At 44.1% G+C, this 19,543-nt stretch overlaps 1 protein-coding gene across 8 annotated transcripts in view; it reads right to left on the bottom strand.

Moving 5' to 3' along the window:
- Positions 1-16,661, bottom strand: part of ULK2 (unc-51 like autophagy activating kinase 2) — an 82,803-nt gene extending 66,142 nt beyond the window's left edge. For 3 of the 8 annotated variants that reach the window (XM_088027944.1, XM_028089524.2, XM_088027943.1), the window contains exons 1-5: positions 16,505-16,660; positions 15,168-15,260; positions 14,002-14,043; positions 1,811-1,843; positions 1,440-1,476 (exon numbers count right to left, since the gene is read on the bottom strand). In XM_088027944.1, the coding sequence (XP_087884070.1) occupies positions 1,440-1,476; positions 1,811-1,843; positions 14,002-14,043; positions 15,168-15,260; positions 16,505-16,594 (295 nt within the window). In that variant the 5' untranslated portion in view covers positions 16,595-16,660. Of the gene's footprint in view, positions 1-1,439; positions 1,477-1,810; positions 1,844-14,001; positions 14,044-15,167; positions 15,261-16,504 lie in introns of all 8 variants that reach the window. The other 5 variants (XM_088027942.1, XM_028089525.2, XM_088027945.1 and 2 more) reach the window with 4 other exon arrangements.
- Positions 16,662-19,543: the final 2,882 nt, after the last annotated feature.

Genomic DNA, 19,543 nt, shown 5'->3' on the forward strand with positions numbered 1-19,543 from the left:
CGGAGTGGGACTACGGAGCTTCAAACTATTCATAATTTTTCTTTAATTGGGGGGCGTAGTGAGTTTCCTTCCTTCCTTCCTTTCCTTCCCTTCCTTCCTTCCCTCACTCCCTCCTCTCCTTCCCCAACAATCAGCTAGCCAAAAACCAAGCTTCCAAATCCTGTCTCTGTCTGGTGCCTCCCCTAAGGTGTGCTGGTTCAGGAGGGGCCCACGGTGGGCAGGGCAGGCGGGACGCCGCCGAGGAAGCAGGAGCCGAGGAGAATTGGTCCACTCAGGACAGGGACACGTGGGATCAGGCGGGGTCTCGGCTCCCCTCGGGCCTGAATCTCCCCGCTCAGGATGAACCGGACTCCCGCTCTGCTCCTCCTCCGCGGTGGCAGTTCCAGTGCCTGGCTGGCCAGCCGATGTACACGGACCGCAGGAGCTCTGCTGGTGGTGGACCATGTGGCATCCGTGGGGTCGCCGTCCTGGGGTCACCACTGTCCCCTGTGTGCCCAGGCCCGCGGCCACGGAAGGGAAGGAGCTTTGCGCCCTGGGGCCACTTCACCCACCGCAGGTGAGGGCTGAGGGCAACACTCCCAGTGTTCTTCCTATTAATTTCTGCGCAGCTTTTGAAAGTCAGCAATATTTTATACTTGAAAGATTTTTAAAAGCTCACTTTCAATTGCACTCCCTGATTACTAGGTGAAACTGAACATTTTCAATATGTTCTCGTGAACTGTCCACACCCTTCATAAGTGTACCTATTGATGTGTTAGGGTCACCCTCAACGGCCATGATCTATTTAGAGGTTGAGATATTTTTTGCATATTTCCCTTGCATTTTAAGGGATGAACAAGGAGATGCTGGCCTCATAACACCATTTTAAAAAATTCTTGTGGGAGACACAATTTGATCTGAATGTCTTATATCCATCCTGTGTACATACATTTTGGATACAGAATTTCAAGTACCATCTAGTACTAAAATCTCACCTCTGCCAGGAAATAATTTCAATGTTAATTTTATTTAATCCTCTGTAACTTTTTAATTTACAAGAAAGATTCACTTAATAAACACATTCTTAGATATATTTTTGCATTGTGATTTTTTTATTTTGAAAGAAATGAAAGGGACTAAAGGTTCACTGCTGGTAACCCAGAGAGTCTTTTGAAGAAGAGAACCATATGGTTTTTTCTCTCTTGGGGAGAGGACCCATCTCTCAAACACTGCCAGAAAGAGGGACACATGAAGGAAGCACTTATACACAAGTTTAGGAATAAAACCACAACAAACAACAGTTGGTCAGCAAAGCGATCACAAACAAATACACAAATATTTATTGAATGTTTCTATACAAGTGCAGAAAACAGGGTCAGCATTATTTCAGAAGTAATTCTCAGGATTAAACAGACTACAGTACTATCTTTATTGAACACTGACAGAGAAACAAAAATTACCTTGTAAATAATCTGCCAGGTCTCCACCATTGCAGTACTGATACGTGAAAGAAAAAATAATTAAAATAAGGAAATGGATTCAAGATTAATTCGATTCATGATCAGTTAATTTTAATTAAAGAGTTTCTACATAATGTAAATCTAGTCTGAAAAACATAAGAATTATGGTATCAAATTTTTAAATTATATATTACTTATAAAGTAGAATCTAAGTTACTAAATGGACTTTATTAATTCAAAATTTCAAATAATAATCTACCGTCCACTTTAAATACTAATCAAATTAGTACATTAGTATTAGTACCAATTAGTACATACTAATTCCTTCAAAAGGAATTTGAAGTAAATTAAACAGCACATATACTACCTACCTCCATCACCAGAAAGACAGAGTTGGGTAATTCCTGAAAAGTAAACATTAAATACAATTTAGAGAAAGAATGAAGCTCAAATTCAATAATGAGTTAATAAAAATACTACACTTGTTCATTGTTAAACAAGTAAAATTAAATTACAAAATCTACTAGTAAGTGAAATTTAAAATCCCCAACACAATAATTTAAGCATCCCAACTTCAAAACCAAGCCAAGTTTTGATGACACTAATATAGTCATTACGTTCAATTCTGTTTAGGGAAAGAACTAAAGATAGACTCACTGTTTGGTCATAGCTATGGTAAATTGGCGGGGGAGCGGGGGGGGGGGCGGGGGGGGAAGGATTCCCTGGTCCTCAGAGAAGCCTTTCTACTTTGAAAAATTTATGATTCGAGCAATGGCTTGATAATCCTATCTAAGAATGCTAAATGCACAATCTGATTTGTGGAATACAGGACCCAGGATGGTTAGTTTTTTGTTTTTCTGATTCTTATGTTTATTTGCAGGCAATCACATTATCTGGGATTTGTTGGCAGAGGAAAGACATTTACTTCCTCACATATCTTAGTAACAGACTGATTTTAAGGAACTGATTTCAGAAATTTTACTAAGTCTCTGAGTCATATAGCTCCAGATCTGTTGCTTGTGTAATTCAAAGACTGGCTTCTTGATTCTTCAATAACCATTTTTACAATGTTAATTAAATTTTAAATTGTGCTTCCTATAGCCTAACTGGAGACAGTGTTCAAATGTGATTCAAGATACAGCCCTTCCCAAAAGCACTTGGCTTCACTAATATGCTAAATTCAAGAATGAGTTCTATCAGAGGATAAGAGGAGAGGTAAGGCAGTATCCCTCGGGGTGTGGTTCGAGAACCAGTGCCACTCAGTGAATTATTTGGTACTAGCCCACGAGATAATTACAGAAACTAAACGTAGGAAATTTTAAAAGTCTGGGCGCCTGGGTGGCTCAGTCGTTAAGCATCTGCCTTCGGCTCAGGTCATGATCCCAGGGTCCTGGGATCGAGCCCCGCATCGGGCTCCCTGCTCAGCGGGAAGCGTGCTTCTCCCTCTCCCACTCCCCCTGCTTGTGTTCCTGCTCTTGCTCTCTCTCTCTGTCAAATAAATAAATAAAATCTTTAAAAATAAAAAAAAGAAATTTTAAAAGGTTTAAAGCAATTTAACAAAATAATTTTATGTCTGCTAAACCTAATAATAAAAACTTTGGACATCTGTTTGTAGGTCCTTTTTAAACTTCATTTTTACAACAATTTGTTTTTACTGGATTTTATAAATAAAGTATTAGGTCACACAGATTAGAAATAAAAACTGGCATCTCAGCACTTCTAGTCTGGAGCACTTCTGTGCAATGAGGAGCAGTACAAGGGGCTGCCACAAAGTGGGTCCACGGTGTTCGCCACGGGTCTGGATGCCACAAGTCAAGACCCGAATTATGTTCTGCAAGGAACTCAGTGACTTGGGATGATTTACTTCACTTAATTACTCCAGAGGACTAGACAAAAAATTAAAACACACTGTGCCCAGTTCTTTGAGCCCTCCCCCCACCCCCCCCCCCCCATGGAGGCATTTGGAAGTTCAGAAGAATATCTGTTCTCTGCGGGGGAACCAGGAACCACAGTCTGCCCCAAGCAGGACCACACATGCCTTGGGCATGAAAAGCCAAGCCGAAAGCCTAAAACACAGTTGGTTTCCCTAACAGCAGCACTGCCATGAGCAGGAAGGAAGTGGAGAACCATCAGCTCCCAGCACGCTAGAAAAGCAAGTCTGTAAGAAATACTTACTTCCTTTTATCAGAAAGAAAAACAAAAATATATTTCTAATTTAGCTAAATCATCTCTATGGTGAATCAGTCTTAGGTTTGGCCATCTAACCTGATCAAATCCAGACCAAAATGCTCTATCATCCCTAAAAATACTGAGATATCATTAAACCACAGTTTTCTTCTCCCCAAGTACGTAGTACAAAAGTATCATCTCAAATCAGTATTGCCTAATCATATAATAGCACCACAGCCTAACTACTGAAGAGAAAAGACAACTAGAAATTCCTCAGGGAAGGCTAAACTGTTTATTCCACACAAAGACATGGAAAGAAATGTTTTAACATCCTTGATTTCTCATGCAACTCTTCTCTTGCCCACCTTTAAAGCAGTACAAACCTTCAAAGGTTCGATCATACTCTCTGGAACACCTCCCTCTGTAAAGGCCTCCATGACAAAAGTGCCCATCTTTTAAGTGAAGCTCTGGAGCAGCTCCAAGAGCGAGCAAAGAGTCAGTAAAAAGAAAAGAGGAAACAACCAATCAAGCCATCTGTGGACAAACTGAAACTCCGATGCTACTGGGGCAGGAGGGAAGAACTTGAAGAGATTCTCGTAGGGTCAGAAAGGCTGAGGAGCGAGGCCAAGAGGCCTGTGAGCCAGACCACGGAGGGCTTCCCAGAGTTCAACACACAACTGCTCTCCTTTTCTAAAATCAGAAAATCCTCATCCTCAACTCTTCCCCAGGAACTTCCATCCACAAAATTAAACACAATGAATTTCAATTTATCATTTCCCTACTCCAACTCCTTAATAAGATAGAAAATCCCTAAGAAGGAAAAAAAAAAGTATTATTAAGAACTCTATGCCAGTATACAAAAATTTAGACAAAAATAAACAATTAAAAAAAACAATTTGTTCAACTAAAAACATTTTTGTATATTTTAACACAACCCAACAACAGAATTATTCTCCTTGGGGTTACATGGTGCTAGTCAGCCTCATAGCATCCTGCATAAGCAGGCTTGGGTCATGATCTCCCTTTACCAAGGGAGTGGTGTTTATAAATAAAAAATAAAGTCTTTTGAAGGATGCACAATGGTGGTTTTTTCCTGGAAAAAGAAATAAAGGGAGCTATCAGAAGAGGGCATCTCTTTTTTACTTTATATACTGCTAGACTATTTAAATTGTTTTTCCACTGAGGGCCTATTCCCTTTGTAATTTGAAAAAACAATAAAGATAAAGTGAATTTAAAAATCAGACAGCGTGACTAAATGTTCTTTCCAGCAGAACTCAGATGCTCAGGATCAGAAGGGGAGAAACATAAAGTAACAAAACAATTCAGTAAAGAGCAAGAGAAAGATTGAAGACAAAGTCTGGGCTCCTAAAACCCATTTCTCTGCTACTTTTCCTGATTCATTCTCCACCCCTTAGGCTACGGTTATCTCGTAAAAGAAGAAAGAAAATCGTTCTAACCTCCTAAGGGATCAGAGATCAAGGGGTCTTTTGTTATGTTAATGAGGCGACCTTTGGAAAACCCCCCCCAGGTCACCTAAGGATCAGGGCTGGATTGCCAGGAGAACCGACAGTTGGATCAGAGGGTTGGACATTACAGCCCCACCCCTCCCCACCCTACCTCCAGAGAGGGGAGAGGGACTAGAGATTGAGTTAAATCACCAATGGCCAATGATTTAATGAAGTATACCTATGTAATACAGCCTCCATAAAACCCCAAAAGGATGGGGCTCAGAGGGATGTGCAGAGAGTGGTCACCCTTCCTACATACCTTACCCTATGCACCTCTTCCATCTGGTTGTTTCTAAGTTATATTCTTTTATACCCTTTTATAATAAACTGATAATCTAGTAAGTGAAATGTTTCTCTGAGGGCTGTGAGCCACTTTAGCAATTAATCAAATCCAAGGAGGAGGTTGCTGGTACCTCTGATCTATAGCTGGTTGGTCAGAGACACAGGTGACAACCTGGACTTGTGACTGGTGCCTAAAATTGGGGGGGAGGTGCAGGGCAGAGGGTGCAGTCTTGTAGGGCAAAGTCCTTAACCTGTCAGATCTGATGCTAACTCCAGGTAGATAGTGTTAAAATTGAGTTGATGACTTGGTGGTGTTGGAAAAAACACACATTGTAATGTAACACTGATCTGTCAAACCTGAAAGAGGATGCCAACTACCCCCATTCTGACCTCCGTGTGTACTTTCTAATTGATTAAGTTCTTCTTTCTAGCTGATCTCGTATCTCAGGCAAAAGACCCAGAGGGCAAAGGAGTAACAGGGACTGCCCTAAGGCCAGCAAGAGCCCTTGTGATTGACCCCAAGACAATGATCGACCTGACCTTTACTGCCCACCTGCAGGTACCCACCAATCTTTGACCCACATTTTCCTTATATGAACCTAGAAGTATTTTCAGCACTCTGGGGACCGTCCTTGAGAGTTATTCGGCTGTCTTCCCAGGGTTGGCCTCACTCAAAAAAGCCCCTTTCTTGTTTCGCCACCACTCATTTCTCTGTCTTTAGATTTTGTCAGTGGCGAGTGGTCAAACCTAGTCCATTCTAGAACCGCAGAGCCAGGTGCTCTTCTTGCACCCTCGGCCCCCAGTTACAAACTTAAGAAGTGCTAACAAAGTACCTCCCTAATCTAAACCTGTTTTGCCCATAATTCTGCAAATGGCCTAACTCCTTGCAACAGTCCCACAGAAGGCACCATCCTCTTCAGCATACCCTTCTGAAACATAAGATGAGTCCCTAGATCATTTCTCTGCACATAAGTCCAGAGGCCAAAGATATAAATATGAAAAACCAAAACCATAAATACTAGGAGAAAATGGGGGAGGGCCATTTTTATAATTTCAAGGTGGAGAAATCCTGAAATATGAAACCCAGAAGCCATTAAAGAACAGATGGACAAATTTTACTATTCAAGAACTTCCACATACCAAAGAGATGCCGAAGACTCCCTCCTCCCCCCAAAAAGAGAGACAAACTGGGAAAAACATTTCAATACATACAACAAAGAGCTGTCAACTCCGATTTCCTCCTCTTTACCTCACACAGCTATCACCAGCCCCATCTCCTAAATGCCTCACCCATCTGCCCAGGCCTCTCCATTTCCAGCGGTGCCACGGCTGTTACCCAGACACCTCCTCCACGGTGTCCACCCTTGCCCATCCTCCGGAGTGGCCAATGTTTTACATACTTTAATAAATGTCTATGCTCACTGATTTGTAATGGAGAATATTCCTTTTTCTAACCATAATGGTTAAATCTAATACTCAGACGTACATACTCCCTCACTGGCATTAAAGGACCTGGAATGCAAATTCATAATCAGAAGACTGCCCAAGGACTACAGAAAGCAAGCAAGCAAAAGTGAATACTCCCCCACAAAAAAAAGAATTGCTTTTTTCCTCAATTTTATTGCACATTAAGATACATAACATTTGAAAGAAGTAAAAAATCACCTTAATGTCACCATCTGAGACTGACATGATGGTTTCTGCTTTCATGCACCTACTAATACATACACTCACATGCAAATGGAGCATATATTTGCATTTTTGTACATCTTAACACAACCCATTTCCACCTTTTTGCTTATCTCCACCCCTCCAAATAGTATTTCCAGCTAGTATGTATCTTTTCATAACTTTTTCCTAGTAAAAGGTGTGTATTTCTAATGGCAACAGATATTTCTCTTCATTCAAATTTTTAACCGCCCACCACATATAAGACATTGTTCTAGGTACTGAGGATACCGCTGTAAGCAAGCAAAGTTAAATGCCTTATTCTCGTTAAGCTTCGCTTCTAAGAGTTAAGAGTTAGGGAGACACATCAAACAAAGGAATTGAGTATATAAAAAATGTTAGAGGGTGATATGTGCTTTGAAAAATAAGTAAGGAAGGGAGATAGTGCTGGGGAGGGGACTGGAATTTTACCGAGGGTGGCTAAAGAAAGCTAAAATGTATTCATTGAAAACATAATGCTTGAGTAAAGACCTCAAGAAGGTTGAGAATATATCTATATATACCACAGAGACAGAGAAATAACCGTATATATGGTGTATCTGGGAAGAAAGGTCTTGGGGAAAAGGAAGAAGAGGGCCCTGAGAACGAACTGCCACGGGAACCATACAGGAGGCCCGTGTGGATGGAGCAGAAGCAGCAAGCACAGGGAAATAGGAGACGGGGTCAGAGATAATAGGGTCATGCTGTGCAAATAAGGACTTTGGCTTTTACTTTGATAAAAATGGGGAGCCACTGCAGAGTCCAAGTCCGAACACAGGATCAACAAGCCCTGACTTACATCACCAGGATTATTCTGGCTGCAATGTTAAGAATATTCTTACAGGGTGTAGAAGCAAAATATTGTCCGACAGCATACCAAAAATGTTCTAACAATTCACATTTCTACCAGTGATCCATGAGAATATTTTACACCTCCTCCCAAATTCCACCAATAAGAATTGAGGCACTTTTTAATTTTGCCAAAGGGATGCGCGAGAAGTGACATCTTACTGTTATTTTAATTTACATTTCCCTGACAACTTGTTCATGAATATCATTTCATACATTAGCCATTTTATTTTTTTATTTATTTATTTGACAGAGAGAGAGACAGCGAGAGAGGGAACACAAGCAGGGGGAAGTGGGAGAGGGAGAAGCAGGCTTCCCACTGAGCAGGGAGCCCGATGTGGGGCTCGATCCCAGGACCCTGGGATCAGGACCTGAGCCGAAGGCAGATGCTTAACGACTGAGCCACCCAGGCGCCTCTTTATTTCTCTGATGAGAACCAACAATTTACATCCTTTGCTTACTGTCTCTTTGGGTTATCGTTTCCTTACCAATTTGTGAGAGGATGTACATGTTTGAGATATTAGCCTGTTATCTGTTGTGTTGTACTTTTTAAAAAAATTTTATTATGATATAACGTACATCCATTAACATACACAGACTGAGGTGTACATTTCAGTGTGTTGTGACAAATGCAGACCCATTAACTACCCTTCCAATCAAAATACAGATCATTTCCATCATGCCAGAACATTCTTTCATCCCCTCTGCCCTTCCCACCTCCCCACAGACACCGTCTACTATGCCTTCCCTGACTTCTACCACCCCCCCCAAGTCCTGCCTCTTCTTGGAACTCACAAAAACAGAACCATGCAATAGCTGTATATGGCTGGCTTCTTATTCCAACACCGTACAGGCCACTTTTAGGCAACAGGCTTGAGCGATGAAAACTTGAGCAAGGCAAAAAGGCCCACAGTGACCATCGAGCTGAATGCAAACAGGCTCCTTAAGCGACCCACGTGGAAAAATGGCCACAGACCCTAACTGACCAATGAGCTACTTACAACCAGGCACAGTTACCAAAAAAGGGAAAATTCCCCATGTCCCCCTACCTCTTTACTCCGCACTGCTGCCCTGCCCGCTGTTCCCTGGCGTGTGTTCAATAAACTGCTCTCTCCTTTGTTCTGCCCTGAGTGAATTCTTTCAGGGCCCACACCACGGGCCCCCACCCAATCGGGGCATTTAAACACAAACAGAATGTTTAAAATTCATATGCTGTGGCAGGTATCAAGTTTGCTCCTTTTTATGGCTTTCGATTTGTTCATGGTACTATTTGCCATAAAGCAAGATTTTAAAAAATTGTACATGTCCCTACTTCTATAGCTTCTGAGTTTCTTGATTTTTTTTTTAAATTTTTTAAAGATTTATTTATTTATTTGAGAGATCGAGAATGAGAGAGAGAGAGTACATGAGAGGGGGGAGGGTTAGAGGGAGAAGCAGGCTCCCCGCTGAGCAGGGAGCCCGAAGTGGGACTCGATCCCAGGACCCCAGGATCATGACCTGGGCCGAAGGCAGTCGCCTAACCAACTGAGCCACCCAGGCGCCCCTGAGTTTCTTGATTTAAAATACCTTTCCAACTCTTGGATTATATATAGTCATCTAAATATTATTCTAAGATTCTTGGGGCACTGGGTGGCTCAGTTGGTTAAGCGTCTGCCTTTGGCTCAGGTCATGATCTGGGGGGGGGGAGGGGTTCCTGGGATGGAGTCTGGCCTCGGGCTCCCTGCTCAGCGGGGGAATCTGCTTTTCCTTCTCCCTCTCCGCTCCTCTCCACTTGTGCTCTCTCTCTCTCTGTGTGTCTCAAAAAAATATATTATTCTAAGACTCTTACTCTTTATTTTATATACTTAAGCCTTTAATTCATTTGGAAATTACTGTGGAAGATGGTGAGAATAGGGATCCAACTTTATTTTTTCTCATGTATCTCAGTTTTGCCAGCACCATTTTATTAAATGAATCATCTTTTTTTCTCACAACACTAAAAATTACCTGCTGGTGTTTATTTATCCAGACAACTGACAAATATGCAGGTGAAGTACTCCTGACTGACATTACTTATCTCATGCCCAGAAGGGTCAAAGATAGGTATCTTTTGAAAAACAGACATATCCTCACTCTCCGGCTCTTAAAACTCTTCAAGGGCATAGCGCTGCCCTCAGACTCAAGACTGCCCGTGGCCCCTGCTGACACCAATGCCAGCATCATCTACCGCACCCTCCCCTCACCCCTGCACTCCCATCCCCCGCCCGGGCTTCTCCCAGCTCCTCAAGCTCTCATCCCTCCTGCCCGCTCTACAGAGAAGGCTTCCTCTGCTTGGGGCGCTTACCTGCCCTTCTCCCACCCACCCAAGCCTGGCCATCTCCCACTGTTCCATCAATGTCAGCTTAAACACCATTTGTTCACCAAGTCATCCCCAGCCCACAAAGTGGGGAGCCCTACTCCCCTCACCCCCATACGCTTTCCTCTCAAAGGTCTTCGACTGCGCTCGTCTTCCTCAGGGCACTGCGCACACCTAGAGTAAGTAGCTATTTGCTGCACATCCTCCTCCCCAGGATGCGGAAGCTGCGCGAGGGCAAGGACCATTTCTATTTTGTTCACCACTACACTCCTTTTTGTTCCCCATTACCTGGTCCAAGAAATACTAATTACGAAGGAATCAGTAGGAACAACGAACACAGCACAACATCAGAGAACGCCACCAGGAAAGTCACAGAAGAAATACAAAAAGGCGGGCGCCTGGGTGGCTCAGTTGGTTAAGTGACTGCCTTCGGCTCAGGTCATGATCCTGGAGTCCCGGGATCGAGTCCCACATGGGGCTCCCTGCTCAGCGGGGAGTCTGCTTCTCCCTCTGACCCTCCCCCCTCTCATGCTCTCTCTCTTTCTCTCTCTCTCATTCTCTCTCTCAAATAAATAAATAAAATCTTTAAAAAAAAAAAGAAATACAAAAAGGCAAATAAAACATGAAGATGGTCAATGCACTAATGATTTAAGAAAAAAACCCCAACAGATCATTAGATCAGAATAAATTGGTACAACCTTCTGCAAGGCAACATGCTAATATCTTTGACCAGACGATTCCATGACAAGGGTTTTATTCTACAGGAACACTCATTCAAGTAAGCAGAGATATGTACAGAGCTTTCTCGGCAGCACTGTTTCGAACAGGGAAAAATGAGAAACAACCCAAATGGCCACAATTGGGCTTTAAGGAAATTATCATTTGGCCTTATAGTACTATGTTGACATGAAAAGGTATCCAAGATATACTAAGTCTAATAAAACAAGTTGCACTTATGTAAAAATAGTATTATTAAGTCCCTCACGATGAAAAGCTTAAAATCTAAATACAAATGATTATAGTTGCATATATATATATATATATTTGAAAACGCTAAAAGAAATATAAGTGGTTATTTCTGAAAACTGCTATTCCTTTTTTAATTTATTCATGTTCACAATGGTTATTGTAACTATGAGAATATGTTAATTTTTTAATTAGGGAAAGTATGTTGCTTTTTAGGTGTCATCTGAAGTGAAACCTGATTTTTTACAATGTCAAAAGTTCTCAATTTATAAAAGTGTATCCATAAACTTTAGACAGATAACTGATGGCCAGGAAAAATGATGTTCATTTCAATTTGATAAAACTACTGTACTGTCTCTACAAACATACAATTAAAATTAAGGAAGCAAATCTAAAATATTAGATCAAGACTGTTTACTCATTAGTCAAATGCTCGAGAGTGTATTTACTTGACTGATATCTCTTAAATTTATGTATTTCCAGTAGTATACAATGCACAAAATATAAACATTTTACTGCAGTCACCTTGAAATTCTTGACTGTTTGATAATTCAGGTTTTTGAGCACATGTTCCTCCTAAATATCTCACTCTACAACCGAAACTAGTACTTAAAAATATTTTTCTAATAGAATGAAATCTAAGTATACTTTGTATTTTCTGAAAGCAAAATCTACTCTGCAATTGACAGGGTTTTCTGTGCTTCTCAAAAAATGGGAAATTAAGAGTTAATATTATTTAACAATTTTTGTACCAGGCACTGACTTGTACCACTTGGTGCCCTCTGTCTCCAGAGACTAAGACAAACTACACAAACAGCTCTGAGGAGAATCAACATTTCAACTAGGGATGGTGACATAAGTTTAGTTTTGACTTTAAGATTTTTTCTCCTTTCTCTCTATGCTGCTTTGAATTTCTTGGATGAAGGAATGAGTTACACCCACTTAAACAGGTAACAAAACACACCCCATAGAACTCACATAGTCTGCACATGAAATTTAAATTGTCACTTTTTGGGAGAGCAATGACACTCTACAATCAAAAACTTTAAAACTGTGTGTGCTATTTATTTGCCTTGGTAATTCCAATGCTAGAAATTGAATGAAAATAATCCAAGCTATGTTCAGAATTTATATATTATCTTCACAGCACTTTTCTATAACAGAAAAAAATGAAACATCTTGTAACGTGGGTTTAGTTAAATACTTTGTAGTATGATATGACTATGTGAAAAATCACTACATACAAAAAAGAAGCACAAGAAGAACAGTCCATTTTGTCTCACCCTGCTAAAATTAAGCACACTGAAAGCAAGGACTTTGTTTTACTCGCTGCTTTATTCCTAGCCCTTAGAACAATGCCTGGCACACAGTAGCCACTCAAAACCTTATAAATGAATTCGAGTAATGGAAGTGTGTACAGAAAAGATTTTAGCGGGGCGCCTGGGTGGCTCAGTCATTAAGCAGACTCCACCTTCAGTTCGGGTCATGATTCCAGGGTCCTGGGATCGAGCCCTACATCGCCCTGCATTTGGCTCCCTGCTCGCCGGGAAGCCTGCTTCTCCCTCTCCCACTCCCCCTGCTTGTGTTCCCTCTCTCGCTGTGTCTCTGTCAAGTAAATAAATAAAATCTTAAAAAAAAAAAAAAAGGTTTTAGCTAGAAACACATACAGCAGACTCATGTAACATGTCCATTTACTTTACTGGAATTCAACTGTCCAGACTAAGAAAAACAAAAGAAGGAAATGCCATAAATCATGCACCCTAGTCTGCTTTGGAGTGAGAATCCAGGGAGAAGCTGAGTCTGCTGCCCCCTCCTTAGATCTCAGATCACTGTGGCTCTCACACAGCGGATACCACACTAGACAAGAGTGGTTCTAGAATTTAAAACACAATATGGTCCCTAAATATAAGCCAACTACTTACTCTCATGCTCTGCCCCCCCAAATACTAATTTTCTCCAAAATCAGGCTTTTTAAAAGGACTTCCAAGGGGAAATGTTGCCTTAGAAGAGAACTTCAGAACCTTGCCTTCCCACCTCCAAATAAAATTCAACTCTACTGTATGCCATGGTGATAATCACAGCTATATCAGGGTGATGAATATGCACGCTTTCTTTAATTTTTTTTCTAATACATCTACAATTAGCAAATGTTACTTTTGCAATAAAAAAAAGCTCTGATTTTTTAAATAGCCCACAACAGTCCTTTCTACATTTACGACAGAAATGCTAGGGGGGAAAAAAAAGGAAATGCTAGATCTGGTATCAATATTCCTCTACTTGACCTAAAATAACACTACTCCTATAGTATGGCTATAAAAGTACTCATGTACTCATGCAGCACATTATTTTCTCCTATCCCTCTATGCTACTTTAAACAACTTTTTTATTTAAAGATTTTATTTGATAGAGAGTGAACGAGAGAGAATACATGAGCAGGGGCAGAGGGAGGGGCAGAGGGAGAGGCAGAGGGAGAAGCAGACTCCCCTGCTGAGCAGCGAGCTCGCCCTGGAGCTGGATCCCAGGACCCTGGGATCATGACTTGAGCCGAAGGCAGATGCTTAACGAACTGAGCCACCCAGGCGCCCCTACTTTAAGCAATTTTTTATTAATAAATATGTAACTCAAACTATATACCTTTCCAACAAGAATAAGGCAATTTTCTATTTCTATTACAATTCACTTAAATTTGTATGAAATAGCAGTTCCTTACTGACATGCAAATTAAAAAATAATATTAATAAGGTACCTGAACATCATAGAGTGCTACAATATTTTCATGCTGAAGTTCCTGTTAAGGAAATTGAGAATTTAAAATATTTGTGATCACTCTTAATACATGTATTTCAATATGCAAATAAATATTAAGTATACACACACATTAGGTAGTATATACTCTTTCTACATACTACACTTCCATTACTAGATCAGAACAATTCAATCTACAAAAGAATAAGAGGAAATGTGCCTGATCAAACTTTACTTGAGCCCTAAATGTTTTTTCACCAGGATCATTTTTTAGACTCTTAACAAGGTGAGTACTCTCATTTACAAAATAAATGTCACAGTTAGTATGACCACAGACTCTCTGGGAGTCTTTTCAAATTCAATATACAGTTCTAACGGCAATAAAGGCATGAAATTCCGAAGTGCTTTTAAAGCGCACGTTATTTGCCTGAACGAAAATGAAGCATAATTCTTAGCTCAAAGAGCTGTAATTCTTCCCAAAGAGCTCTCCACAGAGGAGTAGTTTCGGTGAAAGCTGGTGTGAGGTGAGAGCTCTACGCTCACATCAGCTTGGGGAACACTGAGTTAAATACACCTAAGCCAGTTTCTTCATGGTGCAATTTTTCAGATTTTTCTTTGCCAAGCAAAGGGCTTTGTGACTCTCCAAGAAGTATGCATGCAGTAAACAGGATTTTGCATATGTATTTGACGAGGCAACCATTTTTTCCCCAAAGCACCTCACTTGGGTAACACTGCTTGTGGGTGATCTAAAAAGACCACTTCATAATTTGTTTTCAATTTACAAGGAAGAAAGTTTCCATCTGCCCCCAGTCCCCCCCCAAATACTTAAGTGTCACCTGAAAGGGATCAAGACAAGAGCTAAATATTGGATAAGAAGGGTGTGCCTCTTCTCAAACAGTAACACAATAACCAAGGAAAAGAAGAAATTAGGAGAAGCTAAAATCAGTCTTCACAGAATCCCTCTAAGCCCACGAGCCACAAACATCTATTCTTAAAAATAGCTTCCGAGTACTCAAATGTCTCAAAAAACTGAGCATGCAAAAATGAGAGCAACAGGTGAAAACTCTCAAACTTGGCTCCAGGGACCAAAATTACAAAAGATGTCATCATGCATTAATTTTAAAATAAGTTTTAACCCAGTATGAAATATCACATAAATAAACATACCTTTAAGATCTTAATTTCCTTCCCAAGCAGTATTTGTGATTTTGACAAGTTCTTTTTATTAATACTTTTAATAGCTACCTCCCAATCAGTTTTCTGAAAAGGAAAAACAGTGTTACTCCGGGAAATTATTTTATAGAAACATAATCTATAAGCACAAAGGTGTTTTTTTTAGCAAATTCATAAACACTGGGGGGGGGATGGAAAAGAATCCGAATCTCCAACAATAGGAAAATGATTTCATAAATTACAAGCTGACGTCCTACAAGACAGCCACTAAAAATAATAAATACGAAGACCACATAGTAACGAGCATGAAATGAAACAAAGGACAAAATTTACAACCACTTTAAAGTTTTGGAGAAATGCGGATAATAAACTGGAAGGTGGTATTTGATAGCTTGGCAAGATTTGGCCCTGTTTTAATCACTTTTTGTCGAGTTTTCAGTTATTCCCATAATAAAGGAAAGTAGTTTTTATTACTCTGATAAGCAACAAAACCAGCCCGCTTTTAACAGGCCCCTTGCCAACAACCAGGACTACCAAAACCCCTTTGATCATTTCCACTCCCTAGGTGCTCTTCCAAATTCTTTAGATTCGACAACCTCGTGGGACCCTATTTGCGGAACAGCAAGAGCTTTAAAACATTTTCGAACCGGCATTCATGTTTACTTGGATTGAAAGATGAAGCGTCCAACCCTCTCTCCCACCCGCCTATCTAACCCCAGAAAGGCAAGGTGGTACGGGGCTCGTCCGCGTGTTGAGGAACCAATGCTGGGAAATGTGATACCCCCCACCCCCACCCCGAGTTTGAGAAAGTCTCGGGCTAACGGGAAACCAGCCCGTTTTCCGCTGGGTCTGCAACTATCGACCTGAAAAGGGACAAGCTTTGGCAGCCCAGGGTGCGGAAAAACCTCAGATGCGCCCACGCCCGGGCTGGGCAGGGGACCGTGTGCAGGCTTTTCGGACTCGGATCCTGGGCACATTCAGGGGGAAAGGCACGTCCCGGCGGGCCGGGCGGGCGAGCGAGCCCCTAAGCGCGCTCTGGTTACCAGGCGGTCTGCAAGGAGGAAATCAGAGGCCGAGCGGCCAGTCGGTAGGTGGAGCGCTGCCTAGCGGCTTCGGCCTCAAAACAGTCCTCGCCCGACCAAAACAAACCCCGCGACACTGACAGCGCGCACAATGGCAGGCCTCAGGGCGGCGAGCCAAGCCGGGGGGGGGGGGGGGGGGCTCTGCGCCCGCGGCGTCGCCAAGTTTCAGGACCATCCAGTCCCGCCGCGGCCGCGCGGACGGGAGGGCGGCCCACAGACCCCGGCCTCGCCCCGGCCGGCGGGGCTCACCTGGCGGTGCCGCCCCCGGAAGACCACGGCGAAGGCCCCGTGTCCCACGAGGTCCCTCTTGCTGTACTCGAAGTCGCCCACCACCTCCATGGCCGCGCCCCCGGGGCATACAGCGGGCGGGCGGGCAGCGCAGCGAGGCAGGCCGGGCTCAGCACCGCGGGCCCGCCGGCCCGGAGCGCGCCCGCGGGCCGCCGCACTGGGGCAGCCGCGGCCCCCGGCCTGGGCGGACGCTCATGCCGAGAGACCGGAGCGGAAACGGGGGAGGCCTCCGCGCGGGGCCGGGGGTCAGCGAGGCCTGGCCCGGCCCCGGCTGCTCCTCATGGCCCGGCCCGCCGCCGGCCGAAGGCTCCCTTGGCGAAGCGGCCTCAGCGCTGCCCGGCTTAGGGGCGCCGCAGCCGTCACTGTGCGCCCCCGGCGCCGCACACGCGCCCGGGAGAGGTGCGGGGCCCGGTGTTCCCCATCCCCAGCTCGTCCCGCCGCGACGGCCCCCTCAGCCCGGGGTGCTGCTGCGGTGGCGGCCGCCGCCCTAGGAGCAGCACAACCACCGACCCTGCGCGCCTCCCCGCCTCGCAGCTGCACCCAACGCACACGCGCGCGCCGGCCGCTCCCGAGCCGACTGCCGGCCCTCCGCGACGTCAGCACATCTTGTAGGACGCAGCGCCCGCCGAAGCCCGCTCCCTCCGCCAGGAAAATGAGTGCGCGCGCGCCGCGGGGCGCGGCGCTGCGGTCGAGGCCAGTCCCCCCAGCAACTGGCCCAGGCGGGGAAGTGGGATGCGAGCCGCTGAAACCACAGCTCGTTACGCGCTGCAGCCTTCGCGCTGGGCCTGGGAGCAGATTCGAGCCTGCCACACCCCGGGCTGGAGCCCTACTGGGAGGCGGGCGTTGGGGAAGCAGGTCTTGAACCCCCAACTGCCGGAGGGACCGGGCATCCCTTGTGCAGTACAGACCACCAGGGAACCGGTCAGGGTAAAGGAGCATCTCCTAGAGCCCGGCTTTCCCCGCGCCCTCTGAAAGCGGAGGTCCTGCTGCCAAGCTGCGGGTCTTTCCCGACCCTTCTGGGTTTACTCCCCCGGGTCCCTGAAGAGATGGTGTCGGGCAGGGGTTCTGCACATTTTGGGGTCCCTTGACTTCTGTGAGAAGCTGATGACAGCACAGGACCCTCTTCCCGGAGAAATGTTTATGCACGCAGACTAAGTATTGAATACATTTTCCACGGCCCTAAGGATGAGAACCCCTGCTTCCAGCCACCAGGTATCCTGCCAGTTGACCTCAGGCTTACCTTTGAATGGCTTTAAGGGAGCTTGCTTTTCTACCTGATTATTGAAGGTCAAGTGTCAAGGAACTTATTTGGCAACTTTCCCTCAAGGATATGTCTTACAAAACCATTTTATAAACAATAAACTTGAAAATATCATAGAAAACTCAGGCCCTGTACTATCCTGGTATGTTCCATTGTTTAGAATGTTTGCTCTCAGGTTGTTCCTTAGCACCAGAATTACATTTCCCACCCCAGGTCCATCCGCGCAAAGGCGGCACAGAACCCTAAGAACCTCCAGCTGGAATTCTCAGAAGCAGCCCCTCCCTTCCTCAAACCTTCAAAATGTAGGGTCTTAGATCTCTGTTCTCACTTCTGTGCACACCTACGTCATTCTATCCCTATCTCAAAATCTAGCCCAGGTGAGTGTTGGACACTATGGAAATCTGGAGCCTTCAAAAAGGAAAAGCAAAGGAATCAAGTATGCCCAGAGAGACAAAAATTCATCTGGAGAGGATTCTTTCCCTGTTTGAAAGCTTCTCTATTGTAAATCTTTAAATTATGGTTATTTAAATGAGATATAGGATTTTTTTAATTTTACTTATTTATTTATTTTTTTAAGATTTTATTTATTCATTTGAGACACAGAGATAGAGAGAGAGAGAGAGCATGAGCAGGGAGAGAGGCAGAGGGAGACGCAGGCTCCTCGCTGAGCCAGGAGCCCGATGCGGGGCTCGATCCCAGGACCCCGGGATCATGACCCGAGCCGAAGGCAGACGCCCAACCATCTGAGCCACCCAGGCGCCCCATAAATGAGATATAGGATTTTTAAAAAAGATTTTATGTATTTATTTGAGAGAGAGTACAAGGTGGGGGGAGGAGCCGAGGGAGAGGGAGAAGCAGGCTGGCCGCTGAGTGGGGAGCTCATCCCAGGGCTTGATCCCAGGACCCCGAGATTGTGACCTGAGCCAAAGGCAGACGCTTAACAGGCTGAGCCACCCAGGCACCCCAGCACAGAGGATTTAATGTGCCAATCCCCTCCACCACCAAAAAAAAAAAAAAAAAAAAAAGCTCTTCAGGAATATGTATCTTATGGGCTATAGGACCCTGAACAAGTTACTTACAACCTCCCCTGCCTCATTTCCTCAACTGGAAAATGAAGAAGTAACAGTAACTGCCTCATCAGGTCCATTCCGTGAGTTAAACATGTGAAGTGCTTAACCAGTGCCTGGCTTGTACAAAGAACTATTTAAGCAATCACCAGGTAAGTAAAGTGAAATCAAAGCTGGCTTTCAGCAGTACTTCCCCAATCCCACACTGGTGCCCTTAGGATTGCCCACACTGGTGCCCTTAGGATTGTTCCCCCTTCCCTCCTCTGTCTACTCCCCCAGTGATTCTTCTGTGAACAGAATCAAAACTTCTCAGCTCCAGAGGTGGACCATCTATACCCATGTAAGGGTGGTTTATCTAACACACGTCTGGAGAATTCTACCTATAAACTTTCCCTGCAGGAACAATTAGTATACATTTTTTGGATAGCAGAGAGCATTGGGGAGGTATACATCTAGACTAGGTCTGACAGTCTTTCCCACATGGTACTTGGCAGTCAACATCTCGGGAAGCACAGGGGGTGCCCTTCCAGGCCACCCAGAAGTGGCTGAAGATGCTGCCTTCAGGGTCTGCCTGCTGAGATGCCCCTCTGGGGGTTAGTACCTTCTGGGAGCAGCACTCTGACCTTCCTGCTGGTCACCTCATTGTCCCAGATGAGGACAGGTGTCCCCTTT

The sequence above is a fragment of the Eumetopias jubatus genome, unplaced genomic scaffold (assembly GCF_037043125.1).
Source record: "Eumetopias jubatus isolate StellerSeaLion01/CBP00866 unplaced genomic scaffold, mEumJub1_p1.0 scaffold_10, whole genome shotgun sequence".
In the NCBI taxonomy this organism is placed as follows: domain Eukaryota; kingdom Metazoa; phylum Chordata; class Mammalia; order Carnivora; family Otariidae; genus Eumetopias; species Eumetopias jubatus.